Source organism: Trachurus trachurus (assembly GCF_905171665.1).
Source record: "Trachurus trachurus genome assembly, chromosome: 19".
NCBI classification, from domain to species: Eukaryota; Metazoa; Chordata; class Actinopteri; order Carangiformes; family Carangidae; genus Trachurus; species Trachurus trachurus.
The window spans coordinates 7,528,199-7,549,172 of NC_139913.1; the positions used below are offsets into that span (position 1 = coordinate 7,528,199).

At 40.3% G+C, this 20,974-nt stretch overlaps 1 protein-coding gene across 2 annotated transcripts; it reads left to right on the plus strand.

Annotated features, from left to right (window-relative positions):
• The first annotated feature begins 987 nt into the window (after window positions 1-987).
• On the plus strand, window positions 988-19,999 carry polr3a (polymerase (RNA) III (DNA directed) polypeptide A). 2 transcript variants are annotated; one of them, XM_083993991.1, is made up of 32 exons: window positions 988-1,189; window positions 1,677-1,812; window positions 2,220-2,357; window positions 2,979-3,150; window positions 3,276-3,430; window positions 3,957-4,196; window positions 4,645-4,807; window positions 4,996-5,132; window positions 5,225-5,328; window positions 5,418-5,559; window positions 6,200-6,340; window positions 6,479-6,548; window positions 6,830-6,957; window positions 7,046-7,184; window positions 8,122-8,286; window positions 8,479-8,651; window positions 9,399-9,510; window positions 9,651-9,769; window positions 10,129-10,266; window positions 10,914-11,084; window positions 13,554-13,667; window positions 14,332-14,367; window positions 14,741-14,827; window positions 14,942-15,024; window positions 15,497-15,667; window positions 16,014-16,107; window positions 16,229-16,321; window positions 17,037-17,201; window positions 17,300-17,464; window positions 18,693-18,824; window positions 18,913-19,045; window positions 19,138-19,999. In XM_083993991.1, the coding sequence occupies exons 1-32, from the start codon at window positions 1,146-1,148 to the stop codon at window positions 19,284-19,286; spliced, it is 4,209 nt and encodes a 1,402-aa protein (XP_083850117.1). In that variant the 5' UTR covers window positions 988-1,145; the 3' UTR covers window positions 19,287-19,999. The 2 variants fall into 2 exon arrangements, with proteins under 2 accessions (XP_083850117.1, XP_083850118.1); XM_083993992.1 differs by lacking the exon at window positions 14,332-14,367.
• Window positions 20,000-20,974: the final 975 nt, after the last annotated feature.

The following is a 20,974-nucleotide window of genomic DNA, read 5'->3' on the forward strand; positions in this document are numbered from 1 at the left end:
AAGTATCAGTTACATGGTGATAATTTAAAATCTGATAAGATTTCAGTCATAGTTGCCTACCGATTTTCTGCACAAGCACATTTAGTAATTCAGTAATTCTATAGCGCTTTTACTTGAACACATGAGATTTACTTAAAGTGGAGCAGTAGGCTATTAACAATGATTGTATTATCAATCCTCTCACTGCTGGCTTATTCATAAAGAAGCAAATAGGCAAATTTCCCAACATGTCAACTATTTCCTAAAGCGAAGGTTGACAATGTAATTTAAATACTAAGTGACTCCTAATAAAATATTTCATTGCCATTTGTTCAGTGAATCATTGTGCATAAATGTAATTCACTTACAGTAAATGACCAAACTCTTTTGGTAATATTACATATCTTAGCCGCTAGGTGTCAGCACTCATTTGATACTGATTGTCCTCGAGCTCCTGTGACTTCTCTTTGCTGTTGTTGTGCATAGTCTCGTGCTGCTTTCAAGTACTTTATGTAAGCTCGAATTTTCTAAGTAGATGGTCACAGACATATCAATTCTGGTAGGTTTATCAGCAGATTTAGCACACTATGCGATGTATATAAGTAAAAAATAATGGCAAGTAAGTGAAACTGTGAAAAAACACACAATAATATCACGTAGTTAAAAGCCGTTGTAAACTTTTTGAACCACTACGGATGACCGTGAAGGCAGCGTTGCCGTGGCTCACATGCTAACAACACTGCGCTGAAGTTGGTTTCCTATTTGTGGGAATCCGAGTTGGCAGTTAAGGAGAAAATAAAGGGGAAACAATCTCACAAGAATCCATTAGCATTTTAACTGTAGGAAAGGGGCATTATTAAACATTTTAACGCCGTCTGAGCTGCAATTACAATAGCAGAAACAGCGAGATGTTACTTAAAATAAAGCTGAGATTCTTACGTTTTCCTTAACTTTTCCCTTAACACTGTCAAATCGGAAGCGTCGACTCGGAAGCGAACTTCAGCGTCACCTGCACGTCGCTGGCTGCTGCAAGCTAGCATGTCCACAACATGGGGAAACCATATGACAGCGTGCTGCTTTACACATGAAGCCTATTCCACTCGGAATGACTCTAAAATAAGTATTTAATTCTTTGTGTTGTTATTTGTTTACGTGAAGCTGCCAAAATGGTGAAGGAGCAGTTCAGAGAGACGGATGTGGCCAAGAAAATGTGAGTATTAACAGAGTGAGCAACAGCGCCAGCGTGTTAGCATGAAGGCTAGCCACTCAGTTTGCAATGTGATTTGTATTGACAAGTTATTTGATCATCTAATGTTTAAATCTAGGAGGAGGGGGGCAGAGCTAGCAAAGTATTTAGTAATTCAGTGCAGGGGGGTTAGCTTTGCTTTCACACTTCCTGACACGTTAGCTTAACTTACTTGTGTGCTGCATGGAGAAAAACTAAGTCAATAAAATCAGACTTGAATATTACTTTTTAGTTTATTCTGCCTCTTATTATCCCTTCATGATGTATGATACGTCACGTGAATGAAAAGGTGTATCACTACAGGAATAAGTTACATGTGTGGCGGGTTAATAAGCAGTTAGGTTGTTCAGGTTAGTGCTGTTGATGTGAGAGAATTGCAGATTTTAACCTGTTGTGATTTTTAATGTGTTGCCTCTGTGCTTTAACTTACTCTTTTCTTTCTGGTTTACAGAAGCCACATCTGCTTTGGGATGAAATCTGCTGAGCAGATGCGTCAGCAGGCTCACATCCAGGTGGTCAGTAAAAATCTGTACAGCCAAGACACTAAACACACTCCACTGGCCTATGGAGTACTGGACCACCGCATGGTATGACACAGACACACACATCCCACATCCATACAGCCTCCTTGTGTTTCCTCTTATACTGTAATGTCCATAGAGATTTTTGTCTTGTTTGCTTTAAACTTAATCTCTGTCTTTTATTTTGTAACTTGGGGCATCAAAACATACAATTTTCAAGTGAAAGTCTTCTAGATTCACATTTTTATGATGTTGGACCAATGAATTTGTTTATTATAGTTTAAACATTTTCATCTAAAATCCCCAGAAGTTTAAAAAGTGAGTTTCTATCACTAGTCACAAACAGATACAGGTATAACACCACAGGAATAACCATGTGGCTGACACAGTCCAGTCTGCACAAATCAAACACTAACATTATATTGACCAACTTTACTCTTCCTCTTCTCCATTCCCTGCCATGTTTCCCACAGGGCACCAGTGAAAAAGACAGACCATGTCTGACATGTGGAAAGAATCTGGCGGATTGTTTGGGACATTACGGCTACCTGGACCTAGAGCTGCCGTGTTTTCACGTTGGCTATTTCAAAGCCATCATAGGAATCTTACAGGCAAGTGTTATGTGTATTGTTTCTGATATAACAAACACTACAGTATTCCTATTACACTTAAAAAGTAACTGGAGCAATTATGAGACTGTATATGTTTTTATATCAGTCACTTGGAGACTCAAACCTTGTGCTAGAAGTTTGCAGATGGTTGATATAATCAATCAGTATCTTGATCACATTCAGGCTAAGGCTCATGCTAAAATTAAGTCACAAGTCACAACTATCTGGAAGCAGAAATACAGTTTATCCTCTAGGTGTCACTAGAGCATCAACATTAGGGATAGGATTATTGCTTTTGGGAATTGTGTGTGAATCCTGAAGTTAGGTCTTTTCCACCCATCCCCTAAAAAGTACACGAATTCCTGAGCTTGTTATTATTTTCCATGTTAATGTAATAAAATGGTTCGGCCATAACCTGAACTATAATAAATTAGTCATATGTTAATAATAGATACCAAGCGTAATATATACCTGTAGGTAAAATTCCTGTATTGTGTGTATGTGTGAAAAGGTGATTGTTACAGTGTAAAACAGTGTAAAGCTCTTTGGGTGGTCCTAGAGGCCACCCAAGTCCATTTACTGTAATGTTCTTCTAATGTTATTATTTTTTCATGTGTCCAGATGATTTGCAAGACATGTTCAAGCATAATGCTGACAAAAGAGGAGAAGCTGCAGTTCATTGATTACCTAAAGCGGCCGAACCTACCCTATCTCCAGAAACGAGGGTTGAAGAAGAAGATCTCTGATAAATGTCGCAAAAGGACAATCTGTCTGAAATGCTCTGCTTTTAATGGTGAGAAAATACTTAATTCCGATATTTTCTGTCTGACACTGCCCTTTTGTCCCATCAGCTTGTTGTCTTAATGTGATAAGGTTAATGGGAAAGCTGAGTCTGTTGTGTCTCTTTTACTTTTAAAGGACCAGTGAAAAAGTGTGGCCTGCTTAAGATCATCCATGAGAAGTACAAAACAACCAAGAAGGTGGTGGACGCTTTCGTGACAGATTTCATGATGTCTTTTGATACTGCCATCGAGCACAACAAAATTATGGAGCCTCTGCTGACCAGAGCACAGGTGAGCGTTTTCTACGACTTCACACTGTGCAGTTGATGTCGTTTTTACCAAGCTTTTGTGTGCGAGTGCATTGCTAACAAAAAAAAGGTTCAGCAGAAATAGGGCAGGTTATTAACCCACAATATTTCCCTTCACTGCTTTTAAAGGGATAGTTCAACATTTTGGCAAATTCGCTTATTGCCATAATCCCTATAGTCATAGGAGTAGGTTCATTACCTTTAATTATCAGTGCATGTTGTTTTGAGATCTGCCCCCTATGACTATAGGGATTATGGCAGTACAGTAGGCGAATTTGCCAAAATGTTGAACTATTCCTTTAAGTTAGCTTTTCAAATAGTGAGTTATGTATTGGTTGCAGCTGGTTCATTTTCTGAGTTAACTCAGAGGAAATTGCAAATTTAGAAAATGATTAGTATTTTAAATTGGTTGTCATTATAAATGTCATTATCAAAAAAGAACAAGATTTAGCTCTTAAGTAGACACACTGTCCGACCCTGTTATGCCATTATTATAATTTCTTTTCTAGGAAAACCTGAACCCACTTGTGGTCTTGAACATTTTCAAGAGGATCCCCCAAGAAGACATCCCCTTGCTTCTGATGAATCCCGAGGCAGGAAAACCAGCAGACCTCATCCTCACCCGCCTCCTCGTGCCTCCTCTGTGCATACGACCCTCTGTGGTCAGCGACCTGAAGTCGGGCACCAACGAAGACGACCTCACCATGAAGCTCACAGAGATAATCTTCCTCAATGATGTCATTAAAAAGGTCGGCGTCTGTCATTGACAATAGCTACTTATCATTCAGTCTTGGCATAAGATGTAAGCCTCCAGTTTGAAAGCGTCAAACTTCAGCTTAAAGATGGATCTAATTTAGAAATAATGAGGTGCTGTGGGCCGGCTGGTTTTAATACACCGACATTATCAGCCTTTAGCAAAGCAAAACGTAATATTATTTCATATTATATCAGCCTCCAGCTAGAATAAATCACATTTAACACAGCATATGAGATAATGAAGTAAATTATGAGATGAGGAGATCTCCCACGTCCACTGTAAAACCTGCTCACTGGGAGGAATTTGTTTCTAGACTGCTCTGTTAAACAAATTCAAACAAGATGACTCTTGAGGCCTTGAGTCAACACTTAACTCTCAGAAGTCTCAGATCTGTTTTTGATGACATCAGCGCACATTAACAAATATATTTCATTATCCAGCATCGAATGACGGGAGCTAAGACTCAGATGATCATGGAGGACTGGGATTTCCTCCAGCTGCAGTGTGCCCTTTACATCAACAGTGAGCTGTCCGGCATCCCCCTCAACATGGCGCCCAAGAAATGGACCAGAGGCTTTGTGCAGAGACTCAAGGGGAAACAAGGTACTGTGTTATTAAAGCCTGTGATTTCTAATTTCACCTGTATTCAGATCGAGTTTTTCTCTTGTAATTTGCACACTCAATCACACGCGACATGTGAGACAAGGAGTAATTGTTATTTTGCCATTTATAGATAATTGCAAAACATTCTGGATCGTAGATTGACTGATATGTTTCCTGTGATGACTCAGGTCGATTCAGAGGAAACCTCTCAGGGAAAAGAGTGGACTTCTCCGGCAGAACTGTCATTTCTCCTGACCCAAATCTGAGGATCGATGAAGTGGCTGTGCCAGTACATGTGGCCAAAATCCTGACGTACCCAGAGAGGGTGAGCTTTCATGGCTACAGGAAATACCTGACACAATCTCCCCCCATGCATGCCGGAGCTTAGATGATCAAAATTTGGTTCTGTGTTAATAGGTGAACAAAGCCAATCTGGAGCTCATGAGAAAACTCGTTCGCAACGGTCCCGATGTTCACCCTGGAGCAAACTTCATCCAGAATCGTCGCAACCAGATTAAGAGGTGAGTCTGAACTCTTTGGTGCCAGGCAAACCCAGTATTCACCTGCTGTATCAATTAAAGAAAATCTTTCTATCTTCTGTGTGCGTCAGGTTTCTGAAATATGGAAACCGTGAGAAGATCGCTCAGGAGCTGAGGTTTGGCGATGTGGTTGAAAGACACCTGATAGATGGAGACATCGTCCTCTTCAATCGACAACCCTCTTTGCACAAACTCAGCATCATGGCTCACATTGTAAGTTATGATGGTTTTGACCTTCTACTCTAGTAAGAGTCATGTGGAGAAAGGGACTTGATAATGTGTTTGCAATTTGTTTCATGGAGACGATTTTGTTGATAAAGGTCATATGGTCTTAGTACTTGTAACTTCAGTATCACAGAATTGTTTTCTTCATTTGCTGTTGCTGCTGTAGCTTTTCTTCAATCAGTATCTGCACAAGTTTATATTTTAAATGCTTTGCATTTCTTCATATTTCATTACAGAGAAACCATGCAAGATTTTTACCTTAATTAAACAGTGACAAAGCATAGAGCATAGTTCCCTTTAAAACTTGTTATGAATCCTCCACAGTTGTGTAGCAAAAGCAATTTTCCTGCTTGCTGCTGATTTTGAAAATCACAGCTTTTATCTATTGAACAAGAGGAGTGGAAACACATTCAAAGTTTCTTACAGAAAAATTGAGGCAAAGTCGGTCCAATGTGTTTGCACTTTTATTTTCCTATAATGATCTTCACCTTCCTGAGTTCAAAAAAAGGGATCTCAAAATAACGTGACATTTGTGAGGCTTTTTTTTATTTCACTCTGATGTTTGTTTAGTTGCTTCTTTATCTAAGAAATTGATTTCCCCCCCCCACCCCCGCCCGTCAAATCACAGGCCAGAGTAAAACCTCACAGGACGTTTAGGTTCAACGAGTGTGTTTGCACCCCCTACAACGCTGACTTTGACGGTGATGAAATGAACCTCCATCTACCTCAGACTGAGGAAGCCAAAGCTGAGGCCCTGGTCCTGATGGGGGTAGGCATCATCACAACACACACTAGACACTTAACAGCTGTCAGTGTTCACGCTCAGCGATGAAAAGCTGCTTCCAGGAACCCTGTTGTTCATCGGAAACTGACTGCAGCTTGAACGAATTGTTCTGCTTTCTTCCAGACTAAAGCTAATCTTGTCACTCCAAGAAATGGCGAACCTCTGATTGCTGCTATTCAGGACTTCCTGACAGGTCAGTGCCATTATGTGCATCAGCCTTTCACAGTGCTCTTTGTCTGTTGCTGCCATTTCCTATGCAAGCATATACCTGTAAAATCACGACATGATGCCGACGGTAGAAATCAGAGGTCTCTAATTGTGTAAGAAAATTATCTTTAAAAGTGTGTAAATACTATAATTCACCTTAACGTATTCGAGTATGGTGTTAAATAATGATGTTCAACCTGACGGAGGAGCACTTAAGTCATATTTAAAAGTGGACCATTAACCGTATTGCACATTTCTACCTCCTAGGAGCCTACCTGTTAACGCTGAAGGACACCTTCTTTGACAAATCAAAAGCCTGTCAGATGGTGGCATCCATTCTGGTGGGCAAGGATGAAAAAATCAAGATCTCCCTCCCCCGACCAGCTATAATGAAGGTACCGTACTCCACTTCTAGGTGAGCCTGTTATGTAACTCTGTGTTTGTGACCTGCCACTCATTTTTTCCCCCCTGTGTGTCCATCAGCCCATGGCTCTGTGGACAGGCAAACAGATCTTCAGCCTCATCCTGAAGCCGAGTAAGGAATGTCTAGTCATGGCCAACCTGCGGACCAAGGGCAAACAGTACTGTGGGAAGGGAGAGGATCTCTGTTCCAATGACTCGTGTGAGTTTCTTCAGTGGTTTTGATCCATTAAATTGTTGTTGTGAGGTATCCTGTTATTTCCACGTAATATAATCACTCTGCAAATACTTGATTACATTTGATACATACACTGCTCATACATAAATGACATATTTTGTTTAATTGTCTTGGAATAATAACATGGAACGGCATAGATTTATAAAACATACGCATATGTGACCTGTTAATTTCATAAATGTTAATATTATATTAATGTCTGACACTCGGAAGTCTGTATGTAATGCTGTTCTTTCCTGAGAGGATCACCCTCTATTTTCTATTATACTAATTCCCTCAAAGTCTTATTACTTCTCCCCAAAACATGCCCAGCATTCCCACCAGTGATTATTAGTAGAATGTGTTTCAGCCGTCATCCCTGCCCTCAAGCATCAGCAGGTGCCTGAGGTGTCGGCTGGCATACTCCAAGTCGTGACAGCCGTGACAAGCGGCTTTATGTTTTCATTCCGCTCTTGTAAACACAATTCTTCAAATTTGACATTAACTAAGGATTAAGTGGTCAGATTTTGGTCTTTCAAGGTGAAAGAAACACTAATCTTTGGTGCTGAAACTGTGGGTGTTGTATAACTCTCCCTGTGCGGCTGGAATGAAACTTATTCACCATTGTGGCTACAATTTGGTGCTCTATCCTACCCATTATATACAAGGACTGAGCTGAACAAGAACAACAAAGCTTCACAAAGTCAAGTAACATCAGCTTTATGTGTGTATATCCTTCAATTCCTTTAAAACACTTCACTACATATATTAATCAACTCAGGGCAGACGTGCATTTCAATTGTGGTTTTACCGGCTGGCTGAGGTGTTCAACCGCAAAGTAATTCCACCTCACCTTGGTTGTGTTTCTCTTCTGAGACCTAATGGCATCAATACGTGTCACTTTCCCTCGTCACCTTCACAGTCGTGGTGATCCACAACAGTGAGCTGATGTGTGGCTGCTTGGACAAGGGCACCTTGGGATCTGGCTCCAAGAACAATATCTTCTACATCCTGCTGAGAGACTGGGGACAGCTGGAGGCGGCCAACGCCATGTCCCGCCTGGCAAGACTGGCTCCAGTGTATCTCTGTGAGTCGTCTCGAGAGATCAAATAAAGTGTAACAATTTATAATGCTGTGAAGATCGAGATATCTGTGGATCGCTGCAGACATAAACCCCCCATTGGGGTTTGGTACTAGAATTAGAGGTAATTTTCAGCTTTGCAGCCTGAATAATCTGTATTAATATTCACAACAACTTTATGCAATTCTCAACTTTTAGCAAACCGGGGCTTTTCTATTGGGATTGGTGACGTGACGCCCGGCCAGGGTCTGCTGAAGGCCAAACAGGACCTGCTGGATGACGGCTACAAGAAATGTGACGAATACATTGAAGCTTTGGACACGGGCAAGTTGCAGCAGCAGCCGGGCTGCACAGCAGAGGAGACCCTGGAGGTAGGCGGAGTTGTGTATATAAACATATATATCAGCGTCCGGGAGAATGTTAAGTGCTTTAACAGTCAGTATGTGTACATGACACTTGAAAAAAAAAAGAATTATTGCCTTAATCCGACTATAACTGGACAACTGAAGTGCATATAAACGCCTTAGTCCGACTAATATCAGAGTTCTCCAACTCTGATTAAGACACCCAGATAATGCGATTGGAAATCGATTTTCTTCAGCATATATACGCCTTAATCTGACTGAAATTTGTCTTCCTTTTTTTTTACTACATTTGTGCCACTTGTGCCAACAAATGATGGTGATGGTGATGATGGAAAACTTAAACTCTGTAACAATAAACATAAAGCTTGGAGGCCCCAAAAAAAGAAAAAAAAAGGCGCAAAATCCCTTATCTCCACCTTCATGCAGTAATTTACATTTTAATGCATTTTCTTGAAATCGTCATGCACTGCCTCAAACTAGACTCTCTGAATGGTCAGTCAGTTTATGCAGAAATTATCTGCATACATTACAGACTTCTAAGTTGAATGCTGTATTTCATCAGTTCAAAATTAAAGAGATCATATAACAAGCATTGGCAAGCAAATGCATCACAAGCATCGAAGCGTTTGTATGGATGGAGACACAGCTGTTTGAGGAGGCTTCAAACATGTTCACGGACACAGCTCTCATCAGTATCAGTGTATATTTATCAACAGCCAGGTTATTCTTTATGTTACGTGTATTCATCAACAGGCTCTGATCTTGAGGGAGCTGTCTGTCATCAGAGACCGAGCCGGCAGCGCCTGCCTCAGAGAGCTGGACAAGAGCAACAGTCCTCTGATCATGGCTCTCTGTGGCTCTAAGGGTAAGCTACCTGGAAAGGAAACTTGATCAACAGGCTGCAGTACAACAGATAACAAATCAAAGTTGCCTGTAATCTTCATATACAGTATTATTCTTATTTCTTGGTGTAAACTTTTCATCCACCTGTCTGTTTACATACAGGATCCTTCATTAATATCTCTCAGATGATTGCGTGTGTGGGCCAGCAGGCCATAAGTGGCTCTCGAGTACCTAATGGCTTTGAGAATCGCTCCTTGCCTCACTTTGAAAAGCATTCTAAGGTAAGGTCCAGCGTGTTTATTTCTTTTCTTCTTTTTTTTTAAGAGAGACATTGACTTAACTAATGTTCTTTGAGCTCTTGCAACTGAAAAAAACAACAACTCAGAAGGCCAGTGTCCAGGTCTCATACTGACTCATCAGCTCTGAAGTGCTGAATCAAAAAACATTAATGCATCCTGTTACTGTTTTGTCTTTATTCATATCTTTGTTGTCCCAAGGATCATAGGCAGCAGAATAACACGTGATGGGATAAGAACACTGACCTGAGACAGCAACAATAAACAAAAAATAGGCCTTTGATACGTATGTCCCTAGAATACTCAGAAGCCTCCCTAATGGTTTAATGATGATCTTTCTACAGCTGCCTGCTGCTAAAGGCTTTGTGGCCGACAGCTTCTATTCTGGCCTGACGCCCACAGAGTTCTTTTTCCACACCATGGCCGGCCGAGAGGGTCTGGTGGACACTGCTGTGAAAACGGCAGAGACGGGATACATGCAGGTAAATGCCTGAGGTCTTTTTCCTCACCTCAGTGCACTCCTGTTGCTATCAGGACTTCACAGAGATGAATGAAAGTGGTTGCACTGCTACAGCCTGTGTTGCTGGGATGTAGAGTGTGGGATGCATTTATGCTCTTAAAATAAATATTCCAGCAAATATTCCTCCTTTCCTTTCCAATTGCTGTTGTGGAGCAAAAACACCTCACAGCACCAAATGTTTGAGTGGAGGTTTAAGGGGTGAGGCTTGTGTCATGTCCAAAAAATTGGTAAATGCTGAAACCTTATCACATAAAATAAAACATGCACGTTACAAACAATATCTTGTCATTATCAATTTTCTCGTTAAATAAAGGAGGATGACCATTGTCCAAGTCTTTTTATTACCATTTTTTGATAAATCACTCAAATTAAGCTGACTTTAAAAATTGAATAACTTTTATGTCAATTAATCATCCAGTCATTTCAGCGTTAGAGGAAAAAGATACAAGCAGCCTGAATACTGATATATTTGAATGAGTTTAGCCTGTGCTTCAGTTCAGGTGTGTTTCCAGACGTATGGACCTGCATTGAGGAGTGTGTTATTTATTTATTTTTCTGTATGTCAGTGTGATATTTATCTCCTGTCTGTTCCTGCCCGTGTTTGCACAGAGGCGACTGGTGAAGTCCCTGGAGGATTTGTGCTCGCAGTACGACCTGACAGTACGCAGCTCCACGGGCGACATCATTCAGTTTATTTATGGCGGCGATGGTTTGGACCCTGCCGCAATGGAGGGAAAGGACGAGCCGCTGGAGTTTAAGAGAGTTCTGGACAACATCCGAGTGAGTTAAATCATAAAGAGAACATTTACTTTCTTTTTGCCTCCTATTTATTTTTAGGTTCTTTTTTTTTCTCCTTATATATACACACAATCCCTGTCCTGACCTCCCTGCAAACACGAGCACGCATGCAAACCAAAAGAATAGTTGATTTATCTAAACTAGCTCACGGAAACTTTTTGCAACCTTTCTTGTTGATGCTGGCATATTTCACTTCATTAATTGTCTACAATGTATCTAGCATTTTGTTTTGTTTGGTCTTTATGTCTGTATCTCAACTTTCATGGACACTGAACGTGCGCCACACACTACACTACGTAGTGTTTGCCATGCTAATGTTTAGTCTGTTGTGAGGGAAAAAATATTCATCTGGAGTGACGGCTTCTCATGAAGTCATTTGCAGAGTGACTTCATTGAAGAGGAATGAGCCCTTTCACCTTGATTTATGCAGAGTCAGCCAACCTGGTGTAGATAAATTAAGCTTTAATATATGAATCTGTTGCACTAGTGCTTAGGCTGGAAGATGAGCAGGAATTAATGATAATAAAGGAGATGAAAACCAGGTGATAGAGTTGATCTTGGAAATGAATGTATTGCGGTTTACTGTAACCTTTTATCTGTATTAATAATTTTACTCCCAAGCATTGTATAGTAGCTTCCTGTTTGGAGCCGTCAGGCCTGACTGATAAATTTCATACGTTGAAAAAGCAGCTGTCACAGTGTTGGCTCAGTGCAGCCTACTTAAATGTGAAGAGGCCACTGGCAGCTCATTACCTCAGAATTTCCTCTTATGCAAACACACTGGAGCTGAATTGTTGAAATGAGAGAAAATTCAGGTTTAGATGTCAAATCATGCTGCCTTTCAAGTCCCAGGTAATTAAATAAAATAACAGGACATTAATTTCTGCTCCTTTCACAGTAAAGTAGCTCTGTTGGCTATGAATTCAGTCAGCTATTAAGAAGTTATTTTCTGATTAGCCGGGGGTTATAAAAGAGCTAGTAATATGTTAATGGATTTGACTCACCTTCAGGTCTTATCCCATTTGAAATCAAATGTCAATAATGTTTTACTTTGTTGTTGCCTCACATTGGTGATTTCATCCACTGACAAACACAGAATTTTATTTTTCTATCTACACGTTCTTCTCAGTTCATCTGTAATCAAGAACAGATTGACTGTATTTCTCAGGCATATCGGTATCTTGTGATCATTACCGTGCGATTAGGGCTCCGCCTGCTGTGTGAAATCAGGTCTGTGTTTACAGCTGTGAGTTTGGTAATCAATGGTGGAGGCATTTTAGGAGGAGAAGATCCAGGAAAACACTCGACTGCATGTGAATTCATTGGTTGAGAGAAGTGCAGCAGATTTCTTACACAATAGTAAATCAAGGTGTTTTACAGGTGATAAGAATGATAAAGGCGATCAATCAAAGACAAGAAAGCACCAGCAGGTGTTATTAAACAGTAGGAATAAGAAATACCAGCACCTGGTGTACCATTACCACCACCACCACCTCCAACCAGCAGTACCGTCAGTAATTTTAGTTGAACATTATGATGTGTCATCTGCTTATATCCATTTACACTAAGGCAGTCTACCAAGACATCAATAATGGTCCGATCAGATCAAATCAGATTGATTTATCTGTTAACTCATTGAGTGCCAGCCCCTTTATAAAATGGTCAGTGCCTTGTGCCAGCGTTTCGGGGCATTTTTGAGTAATATTTCAAGACCCACTGAATATTTTGTAGTATGACTCTGAAAACACCAAATAGCTCAAAGGAAAGAGCAGACTCTCTATTTAATTAGGGGAAAAAAACATTTGTTTGTACTGTACCTTGTTCCATTCTTTTTTCATTTCCATTTCATTTCACATGTTTTTTCATTGTACAAAAAAAACAAGTAAAATACAACAAGTAGGAGTCCTATTCTGCAGAGTGATGCCTGCTCTCCTACTTCTCCTCCTGCAGTTGCTGCCCCCTCACCCTCTCCTACCCACCATCTCTTCTCTAGAAATAGAAACTTTTGCCAACTTTTTTATCTCTGTACCGATCGCACAGGTCTTCTTCTTCTTCACTTCTTGCTCTGATCTACAGTCTTCTTCGTTCTACGCATCCCAGAAGCCCCAAAATTACTCTGTGTGCGGCGCGCTTTACCAGCCGTAGAAAACTGCGTTTGACGTATATATACGTCAGTGGCACTCAAGCGTTGGATTTTGATTGACGTACATATGGCACTCAACGAGTTAAGAGAAGCACCAGCTCATTACATGGACATCAGAATGATGGATGATTAGATGGACCTTTCTGTTGAAAGAATTTCAGGTACAATTAGGATCATAGATCAGGAGCTGTAAACCCACAAGTGAGGGAGCTATCAGCTATCAGGAACTATTGACCTATGAGTAAGTGCTATAGCCCCGCTGACTCCTTATTATCTTCACTATTTTCTCTTCTCTGTTCCCCCATCAGGCAGTCTACTCGTGTCAAGATGAGCCGGCACTCAGTCAGAACGAGCTGGTCCTCACTTCAGATGCGATCATGAAGAGAGCTGACTTCTTGTGCTGCAGAGACAGCTTTTTGGAGGTAAACTCATCACAGCCTAGTGCTGCCTATGGAAGTTAATGTTTTTTTCTTTTTATTTATCTGCAGCTGTGAAAATACATAACAAAGACAATTATTATGTTTACTCATGAAGCAGAAATGTCTACCGGTAATTTAAATTAAATTAAATTTGTTGCAGTGTGGCAGGGAACACAACAAAGGTTTGAAGTGTGATGCACCATAGAGAAATTACATTAAAAAGAACATTTTTTATGGAAAAACACCTGCATGTTTATCTGTTTTTGGATTAATATTATACAAGAGTAGAAAACTATGAAAAGGTCTAAAATAAATTGTCACGTTTGTGCTACAAGTTACAACTATAAGCTGTCTATGCAGCTGTCTTTTTTAAATTTTATTTCCCTGTGGACTTATGCAGTAACTGTCAGGAGAATTGTACGGAGAGAAAACACTTGTGTTAGTGGTTCCTTTGTCTCGGTGTCTCTTTACTCGCTTTTGACACAAAGAGGACGAGCACCGCTATTAATGTGAAAAACGTTATTAGGCTTTTGTTTTTTGTCTTGGATATAATTATCACAGGCCAGAGAAATGCAGCAATTATGTCAAATAGCTCAGAGCCAGTTACTAGCAGTTAATTGCCAGGGTGGCAGTAATACATGTGAACTTTTCCCTCCCTCTTGTGAAGGAGTTAACTGACACTGGCTCAGAGAAGTACCTGGAGGTATCGTGACCGAGCATGCTGGGTTGTGCTTTAACAGAACTGTGAATGGTGTGTCGGCAAGATTTGGAAGATCTCAATCATCTCTTGAATAATCTAATTGTTGCTGTTGTAAGATAAAAGAGGATTTATCAATGTGCTGAGATTCACTCTGTGACTTTGTGCTGCTCTTAACTTTTTAAAGACACCGCTCAATTGGTTACACGTGCGGTTTCACTGTCCGCATCTCACCCGTTTTCTGTATGATCTAACAACTGCATGACAGCGTGTCATGTGTCAAACAGCAACAGTTTGGTCACAGTTCATTGTTCTTATAGATGTTAATGAGCCAGTTTACACTAGATGTCTGATAAAGTGTCTCTCCCCTCAACTGTAGGAGATAAAGAAGTTTATTAAGAGCGTCTCCGAAAGGATCAAGAAGACCAGAGACAAGTACGGCATCAACGACAACGGCACCAGCGAGGTAGACACTGCAGATTAATGTGCTGGATTTTTTTTTACAGAAATCTTTAAACTCAGCTATATCCAACTCAAACTTCTTGTCTGTCTTTCTGCTTTTTTCCCCCCTGTATTGCAGCCAAAAGTTCTCTATCAGCTAGACCGCATTACGCCCACCCAGCTGGAGAAATTCCTTGAAACCTGCAGAGACAAATACATGAGGTACACGGCTCAACTCTGATGTCTATTGTTTCTCTGTTGCCCACGCATGGGACATAGGCAGGTTAAAATTGGGGGGAAAGTGAAATGAGGAGGTAAAGATTAGCACAGTCTGAGCTTCACCGCCTAGAAACCTGTGGTTGACAACGGAAACTGTCTACAAAAGTATGAGACCACTTTTGGATGCCAACTTTCATGGCAATCTGTTCCATACAGTATATACTGAGATTTATTTTCTGTCAGACATTGCCATTCTTCATATTTATGAAAAGCAGAAATAATGAGGTGGAATTGCTTCCGGCAGCAGGAGATTTGTATGTTATGATTGACCAGTTTTTTTTTTTCTCCCATATGAACACTCATCTATACTGAGAGGCTAAGACGATGTCAATTGCTGTGTGATGACCGCGCAAATTTCTCTTTGAATGAAACCTCAGGGAGTGTTTTTATATTCATCGTTTGTTTACTCATGCAGAGCTCAGATGGAGCCCGGCTCGGCGGTAGGGGCCCTGTGTGCCCAGAGCATCGGAGAGCCCGGTACGCAAATGACCCTGAAAACCTTCCACTTCGCTGGCGTGGCGTCCATGAACATCACTCTGGGGGTGCCGCGCATCAAAGAAATCATCAACGCCTCCAAGAACATCAGGTATGACAGGAAATTACAGCAACATCCCCGTAATTACATGTTTGTTTTCAGCAGATGAGAAAAATAAGAAGTTTCACCTTTTTAAAAGTAGGTACAAGCTCTGTCTCGGTGTGATTCATGAAAAGTCACCGGAAATTATCTCTGCCACATGGATCATGGAGTGTGTCCTTGATTTAATGGAAGCAATTTGCTTTTTTTAAATTATCATTCTTGAAGAGAGTTTTGCAAGTCAAAGGGGCTGAAGGACCTTTCCATACAAGTCTAATGTCTATGGTTTAGACATTGAAAAAGTGCATCCCAGATCTGCTTTGAATATGCTATTGAATGTCCTTTTCTCACCACTCAGCACCCCGATTATTACGGCCCATTTGGATGTGGAGGATGACGCAGACTTCGCTAGGCTGGTGAAGGGGAGGATCGAGAAAACTCTTCTAGGAGAGGTAGAGAATGAATGGACTGAAGGACACCGGGAGTCCCAAAAGCACCTGTGTTTGAAATGTGAACAAGATTAAGTGAGGGTCTGTGATGAAAACCGTGGTTTCTTGTCTTTTACCTTTACAGATTTCCGAGTACATCGAAGAGGTTTTTCTACCAGACGACTGTTTCATCCTGGTGAAACTGTCACTGGAGAGAATAAGGCTGCTACGACTGGAGGTACCACAACTTTCCTTTTCTTTTCCCACTGGTACATTGTGAATGTTTTAAACATGTCCTCTTCCTGCCTTTCTCTTATAATTATAATAATTATTAAATGTATTACTATTATTATTAATAATAATGGTTTGTCACAACTTTCTTAGTTTGGTGAATTCAATGTGACAAAATGATGACCAAAACCACGAAAGTAATTGCTGGGAACACAGAGGCAGTCGATTACCTTGTTGAACAACCTGTTATTACAAACAGAATAGTAACCAATGGCTAAATTTTTTATGAAATTGTGAACACTTATGAAACTAGAAAGTTAAAAAACAGGAAATTACTTTTGAAACTGGAAGTAGCACTCAATTTCTCTTAGTAATTAAAATCTGAAACATGAACAATAAAGCAGACATTTTATAGCTTTATACAGTGTATCAATAAAAAGAAAATCATTATTGATCACCAATTCAAACATCATCTTATCATCTTGTTTTATCATTACAGTGTAAGAACAATGCATTGTGATTGTTTTTGCTTTTTTTTTGTTTTGTTTTACCTATAACATCTAAGCAAGAATATAATAAATGTAGTTCCCAAAACTCGGAAGTCCTCTGACATTTACTGTCTGCAGGCATTGTGGTGCTACATTATAGATGTGGTGCTCTTGTTCTTGTTCTGTGAGGTAGGAAATAACAATGGGAGCCTGCCTTTTTGTTTTGTCTTTCAGGTAAACGCAGAAACGGTGCGTTACTCCATCTGCATGTCGAAGCTGCGAGTGAAACCGGGAGACATCGCTGTGCACGGCGAGGCGGTGGTGTGTGTGTCTCCACGAGAGAACAACAAAAGCTCCATGTACTACGTGCTGCAGTCATTAAAAGAAGAGCTTCCTAAGGTTGAGGATTTGCTGTGGATTTTTCTGATATTTATCTTTACTCTGATCATCTTCTTTTTTTCTCACTGTTGACATTATTCTCATTTGTCACTTTGTAGGTGGTGGTTCAAGGAATTCCAGAGGTGTCCCGCGCCGTCATTCACATCGACGAACAGAGCGGCAAGAACAAGTACAAACTCCTGGTGGAGGGCGACAACCTGAGAGCGGTCATGGCGACGCACGGAGTGAACGGAAGCCGAACCACTTCAAACAACACATACGAGGTATCGGTCCAGGGGGATTTAAAGCCTGTGGCGCTTTTCTTTCTTTTTTTCTCGCCACCAAATCCACCGCACATCTGTCACATGAGTTTTGAAAGCTGATGTCCATGTCAGATTGTGTCAGTCGCCTAGACACCGAATCCCATTGTTTCATTGGTATATTTTTAATTATTATCTGATTTTTAAGCGTAAAACAATAAGTACATTTATCATTACACAAGTATTGTTCCTGCCTGTATGTGCAGGTTTCAGTTCTTTAGGTACATCTGGACTTTAAGGTTCTGCCGTCAGCAGATCAGCCCTCAGTGGCTTAAGAAATGTGTTAATTCAACTTTAGAGGCTGTAGCTGGTGACTTCAAACTGTGCCTATGTGATTCAGCAATGACCCCTCTTTTGTGCATCCATTCATCCATCCTCTGCTGCTTGTCAGGTGGGTTAAATTGAGTTATTTCACTGGCAGTCTTTTTCATGCTGCTGGAAAAAGCACTGCATGACACTAAAAAAGAAAAAAATGTGTTCACTCTTTAAAATGTCGTCCTGGTGTGAGTAATAAACAGACCTTTAAGTGTGCTTTATGTAATCTTAAAAAGGTTTTTAAAAGTCCTGCAATTAACTTTGTGAGCCCTTGACATTAGAAATCTCTTCTATTCTAGTGTTTTATGATTTTCAGACACTTCATTTTCGAACAATCCTCAGGTGGTAACAAAGAGATTACTCTTTGACCTATGCATGGTTTGTGCTGTTTCTTTCGTTTGCTTTTTTTTTTCTTGACTAAATATAAAGGCAATCATTTCATAGCAGATCAGAAATGCAGCTCTTCAAACAAAGCCACGGTTATGGTTTTCACCAGATTTCTTCACTGTAAGTCAACACGCTCTGAAATCCCCTCACGGTTTCACTCTCGTGTCCACGTCTAACAAGAGAAAGATTTCTTCGCCATACTCTTCGCATCACTGGCTACATGGACAAATAAGTATTTACCCATGTGTGTGGAGGCTGACAGTCAATTTTATCTTCATTACTGCAAAGTGAGACCTGCATTTCCAGATACATCCACTCCTGAGTGTTAAAGATTAATCTCGATTTTTCACGGGTGGAAGCTGGTGGCTCGGAAAAACAAGGCATTTTTAAATTTAACCACATCTCTAGTTTAAATAATGACATAGAATTAATGCGGCTGAACAGAACTCAGCTTTCTTCATCAAACAAGCTTCTCTGTGTATTTTTCTAGGTTGAGAAGACCTTGGGTATCGAGGCAGCTCGCTCCACAATTATCAATGAGATTCAGTACACCATGGTGAACCATGGAATGAGCATAGACCGGCGTCACGTCATGCTTCTCGCAGACCTCATGTCCTATAAGGTATGAAGCCACAACCTGCCCTTAAGTGTACCTGTACGTGCTTGTGTGTTTTAGATAAAAACTGTTCCACTGTCCTGTCTCTGTAAAGGGGGAGATTCTGGGAATCACCAGGTTCGGTTTAGCCAAAATGAAGGAGAGCGTCCTCATGCTGGCCTCCTTTGAGAAAACGGCCGATCATCTCTTCGATGCTGCATACTTCGGACAAAAAGACTCCGTCTGTGGTAAACTAAGACTTTTTCTCTGTGATGGAAAAAATGAACGTGATTCTAAATCTCTTAACGGGATCTTAACGTTTCCTGCGTTCCTGTTTCAGGTGTGTCCGAGTGCATCATCATGGGAATTCCAATGAATATTGGAACAGGACTCTTTAAACTCCTTCACAAGGCTGACAAGGAACCCGCTCCAGTCAAAAGGCCTCTTCTGTTTGATAACACAGACTTCCATATACCCCTGATCACATAGCATCAAAGGTGGATCAACAGGAATGTTTGAAGTGTTTCTTTTCGTTGTTGTTTTTTAGAGCTTGCTCAGAGACTATCTTTAGATTATCTTCAGCAAATACAGAAGTGCCTGCGCAGGTGTCGGATCATTTGGATTTACATGATCTGCGGAAGGTGGGATTGTGTCCTCTTTTTTTTTTTTTTTGGCGTGATGTTTTCCTTGATGCGACAGACATTGTTCGTTAGCATGTGAGAGACGGTAGAGTTGTTTCACTTTGAATCTGTGTAACTGTGATGGAAAAAGTTGATGCTTTCAACACTTGCTTTCTACTGCTTATCTTGCTCTTTTTGTACTTGGTTCTAAAACCCTGCATTTCCTCTCATATTGGGGCGTTACATCATTTTATGTTCCCACACTGTCAAGGCAGTCAACAGTTTAGCAGTGTTTTGTCTGCATAATGTTACCCAATTGTGTGTGCGCAGCAGACCCTTTGAAACATCACTTCATAATCATGGATCAGACCTTATTTGGCACTTCGGTTTGCAAAACCATATAAACTCTTTTGCCTTTGCAGCTTCTATTTTTGTTCACACTGCAAAACTCATTGCAGGAGTGTTTCTGAAACATTTGTTTTGATGTAAAATAAACACAAAGTTCCATCCTGTATGAAGACCATACATATAATAATGTAATATGTATATAATGTAATAAATTAATAACAAAACTATGGGAAAGTAATCTACAGTGATTGACCAATTAGAAGTCAGAGGACTCGGTTGAACACATAGCACATTGGCTTGTGGTATCCATGCTTTCAAATCCTTCCTGTCTCTCTCCACTCTTCTAAATAAAGGCAAAGCTAAAAAAAATTGTGCCCAATTACAGATACAGAGCAGTAGCTGTGGAGTTATCAGCTGTGACTCATATCAATTACCCTGTTAGCAATTACTCTACAACAAATAAAACCTTCTTTCAATGTGACTTACTTTTTAAACAGGAAGGATGTTTCGGGCATTTGGTGTTAATTGGACTGCAATTTTTTGAGAACTGCGTCAGAGCAATGTTTTTTTTAGGACTACATACTTTTTGTTTGTGATTAAATATATTTTTCGAGCTGCTACCCACCTACAGCTATTTCATGTAAGAATTGCATGCTTCAGCTCCATTTAGCCACACAACACAGGATTGTCTTAAAAAAAACTAAAACACATTTGCAGTCAGGCTGTTGTTTGAAACTGGGACAACATGTTTTTCATTTTTCAACCTGACCTCAGAAACCATCACATTCTTTGCCAAGGACAGCGATTTTAAAGCTGAACATTAGACAATTTGTTGTCTACAGCTGACTACTGTATGTGGGTCAGATTCCCTCATCATTTATTATCATTCAGATGGTTACAAGCTTAAACATGAACATCTTTATTGGAGCAATGATGAGAGTGTGTTGAGGCTCTTGTTTTTGGCTCACCACTGGAATCTGTTGTAAATACCGTTACACCAGTTATAAAGTTTGATGCTAAAAAAGATTTTAAGTGTAGTATCCCTTTACGGTCATACTGTACAGGATACAAGATACAGGTTAATTCCTGAATGTTAATTAGCTGCAGACATTTGATTGTTTGACTTCATTCCTACCTTAATTGATTAACCTCAGACACTGACACAGCTCTTGGCTGGTGCATCTTCCTGCAACATGAACACTTTGTGGC

What these genes read in the sequence shown, in the direction of transcription:
- polr3a (XM_083993991.1), top strand. Translation starts at nt 1,146, where the DNA reads ATGGTGAAGGAGCAGTTCAGAGAGACGGATGTGGCCAAGAAAAT. An exon ending in ACTGGCTCCAGTGTATCTCT is followed by an intron (nt 8,287 to 8,478) that starts GTGAGTCGTCTC and finishes CTCAACTTTTAG; the next exon opens with CAAACCGGGGCTTTTCTATT. An exon ending in TGCAGAGACAAATACATGAG is followed by an intron (nt 15,025 to 15,496) that starts GTACACGGCTCA and finishes TTACTCATGCAG; the next exon opens with AGCTCAGATGGAGCCCGGCT.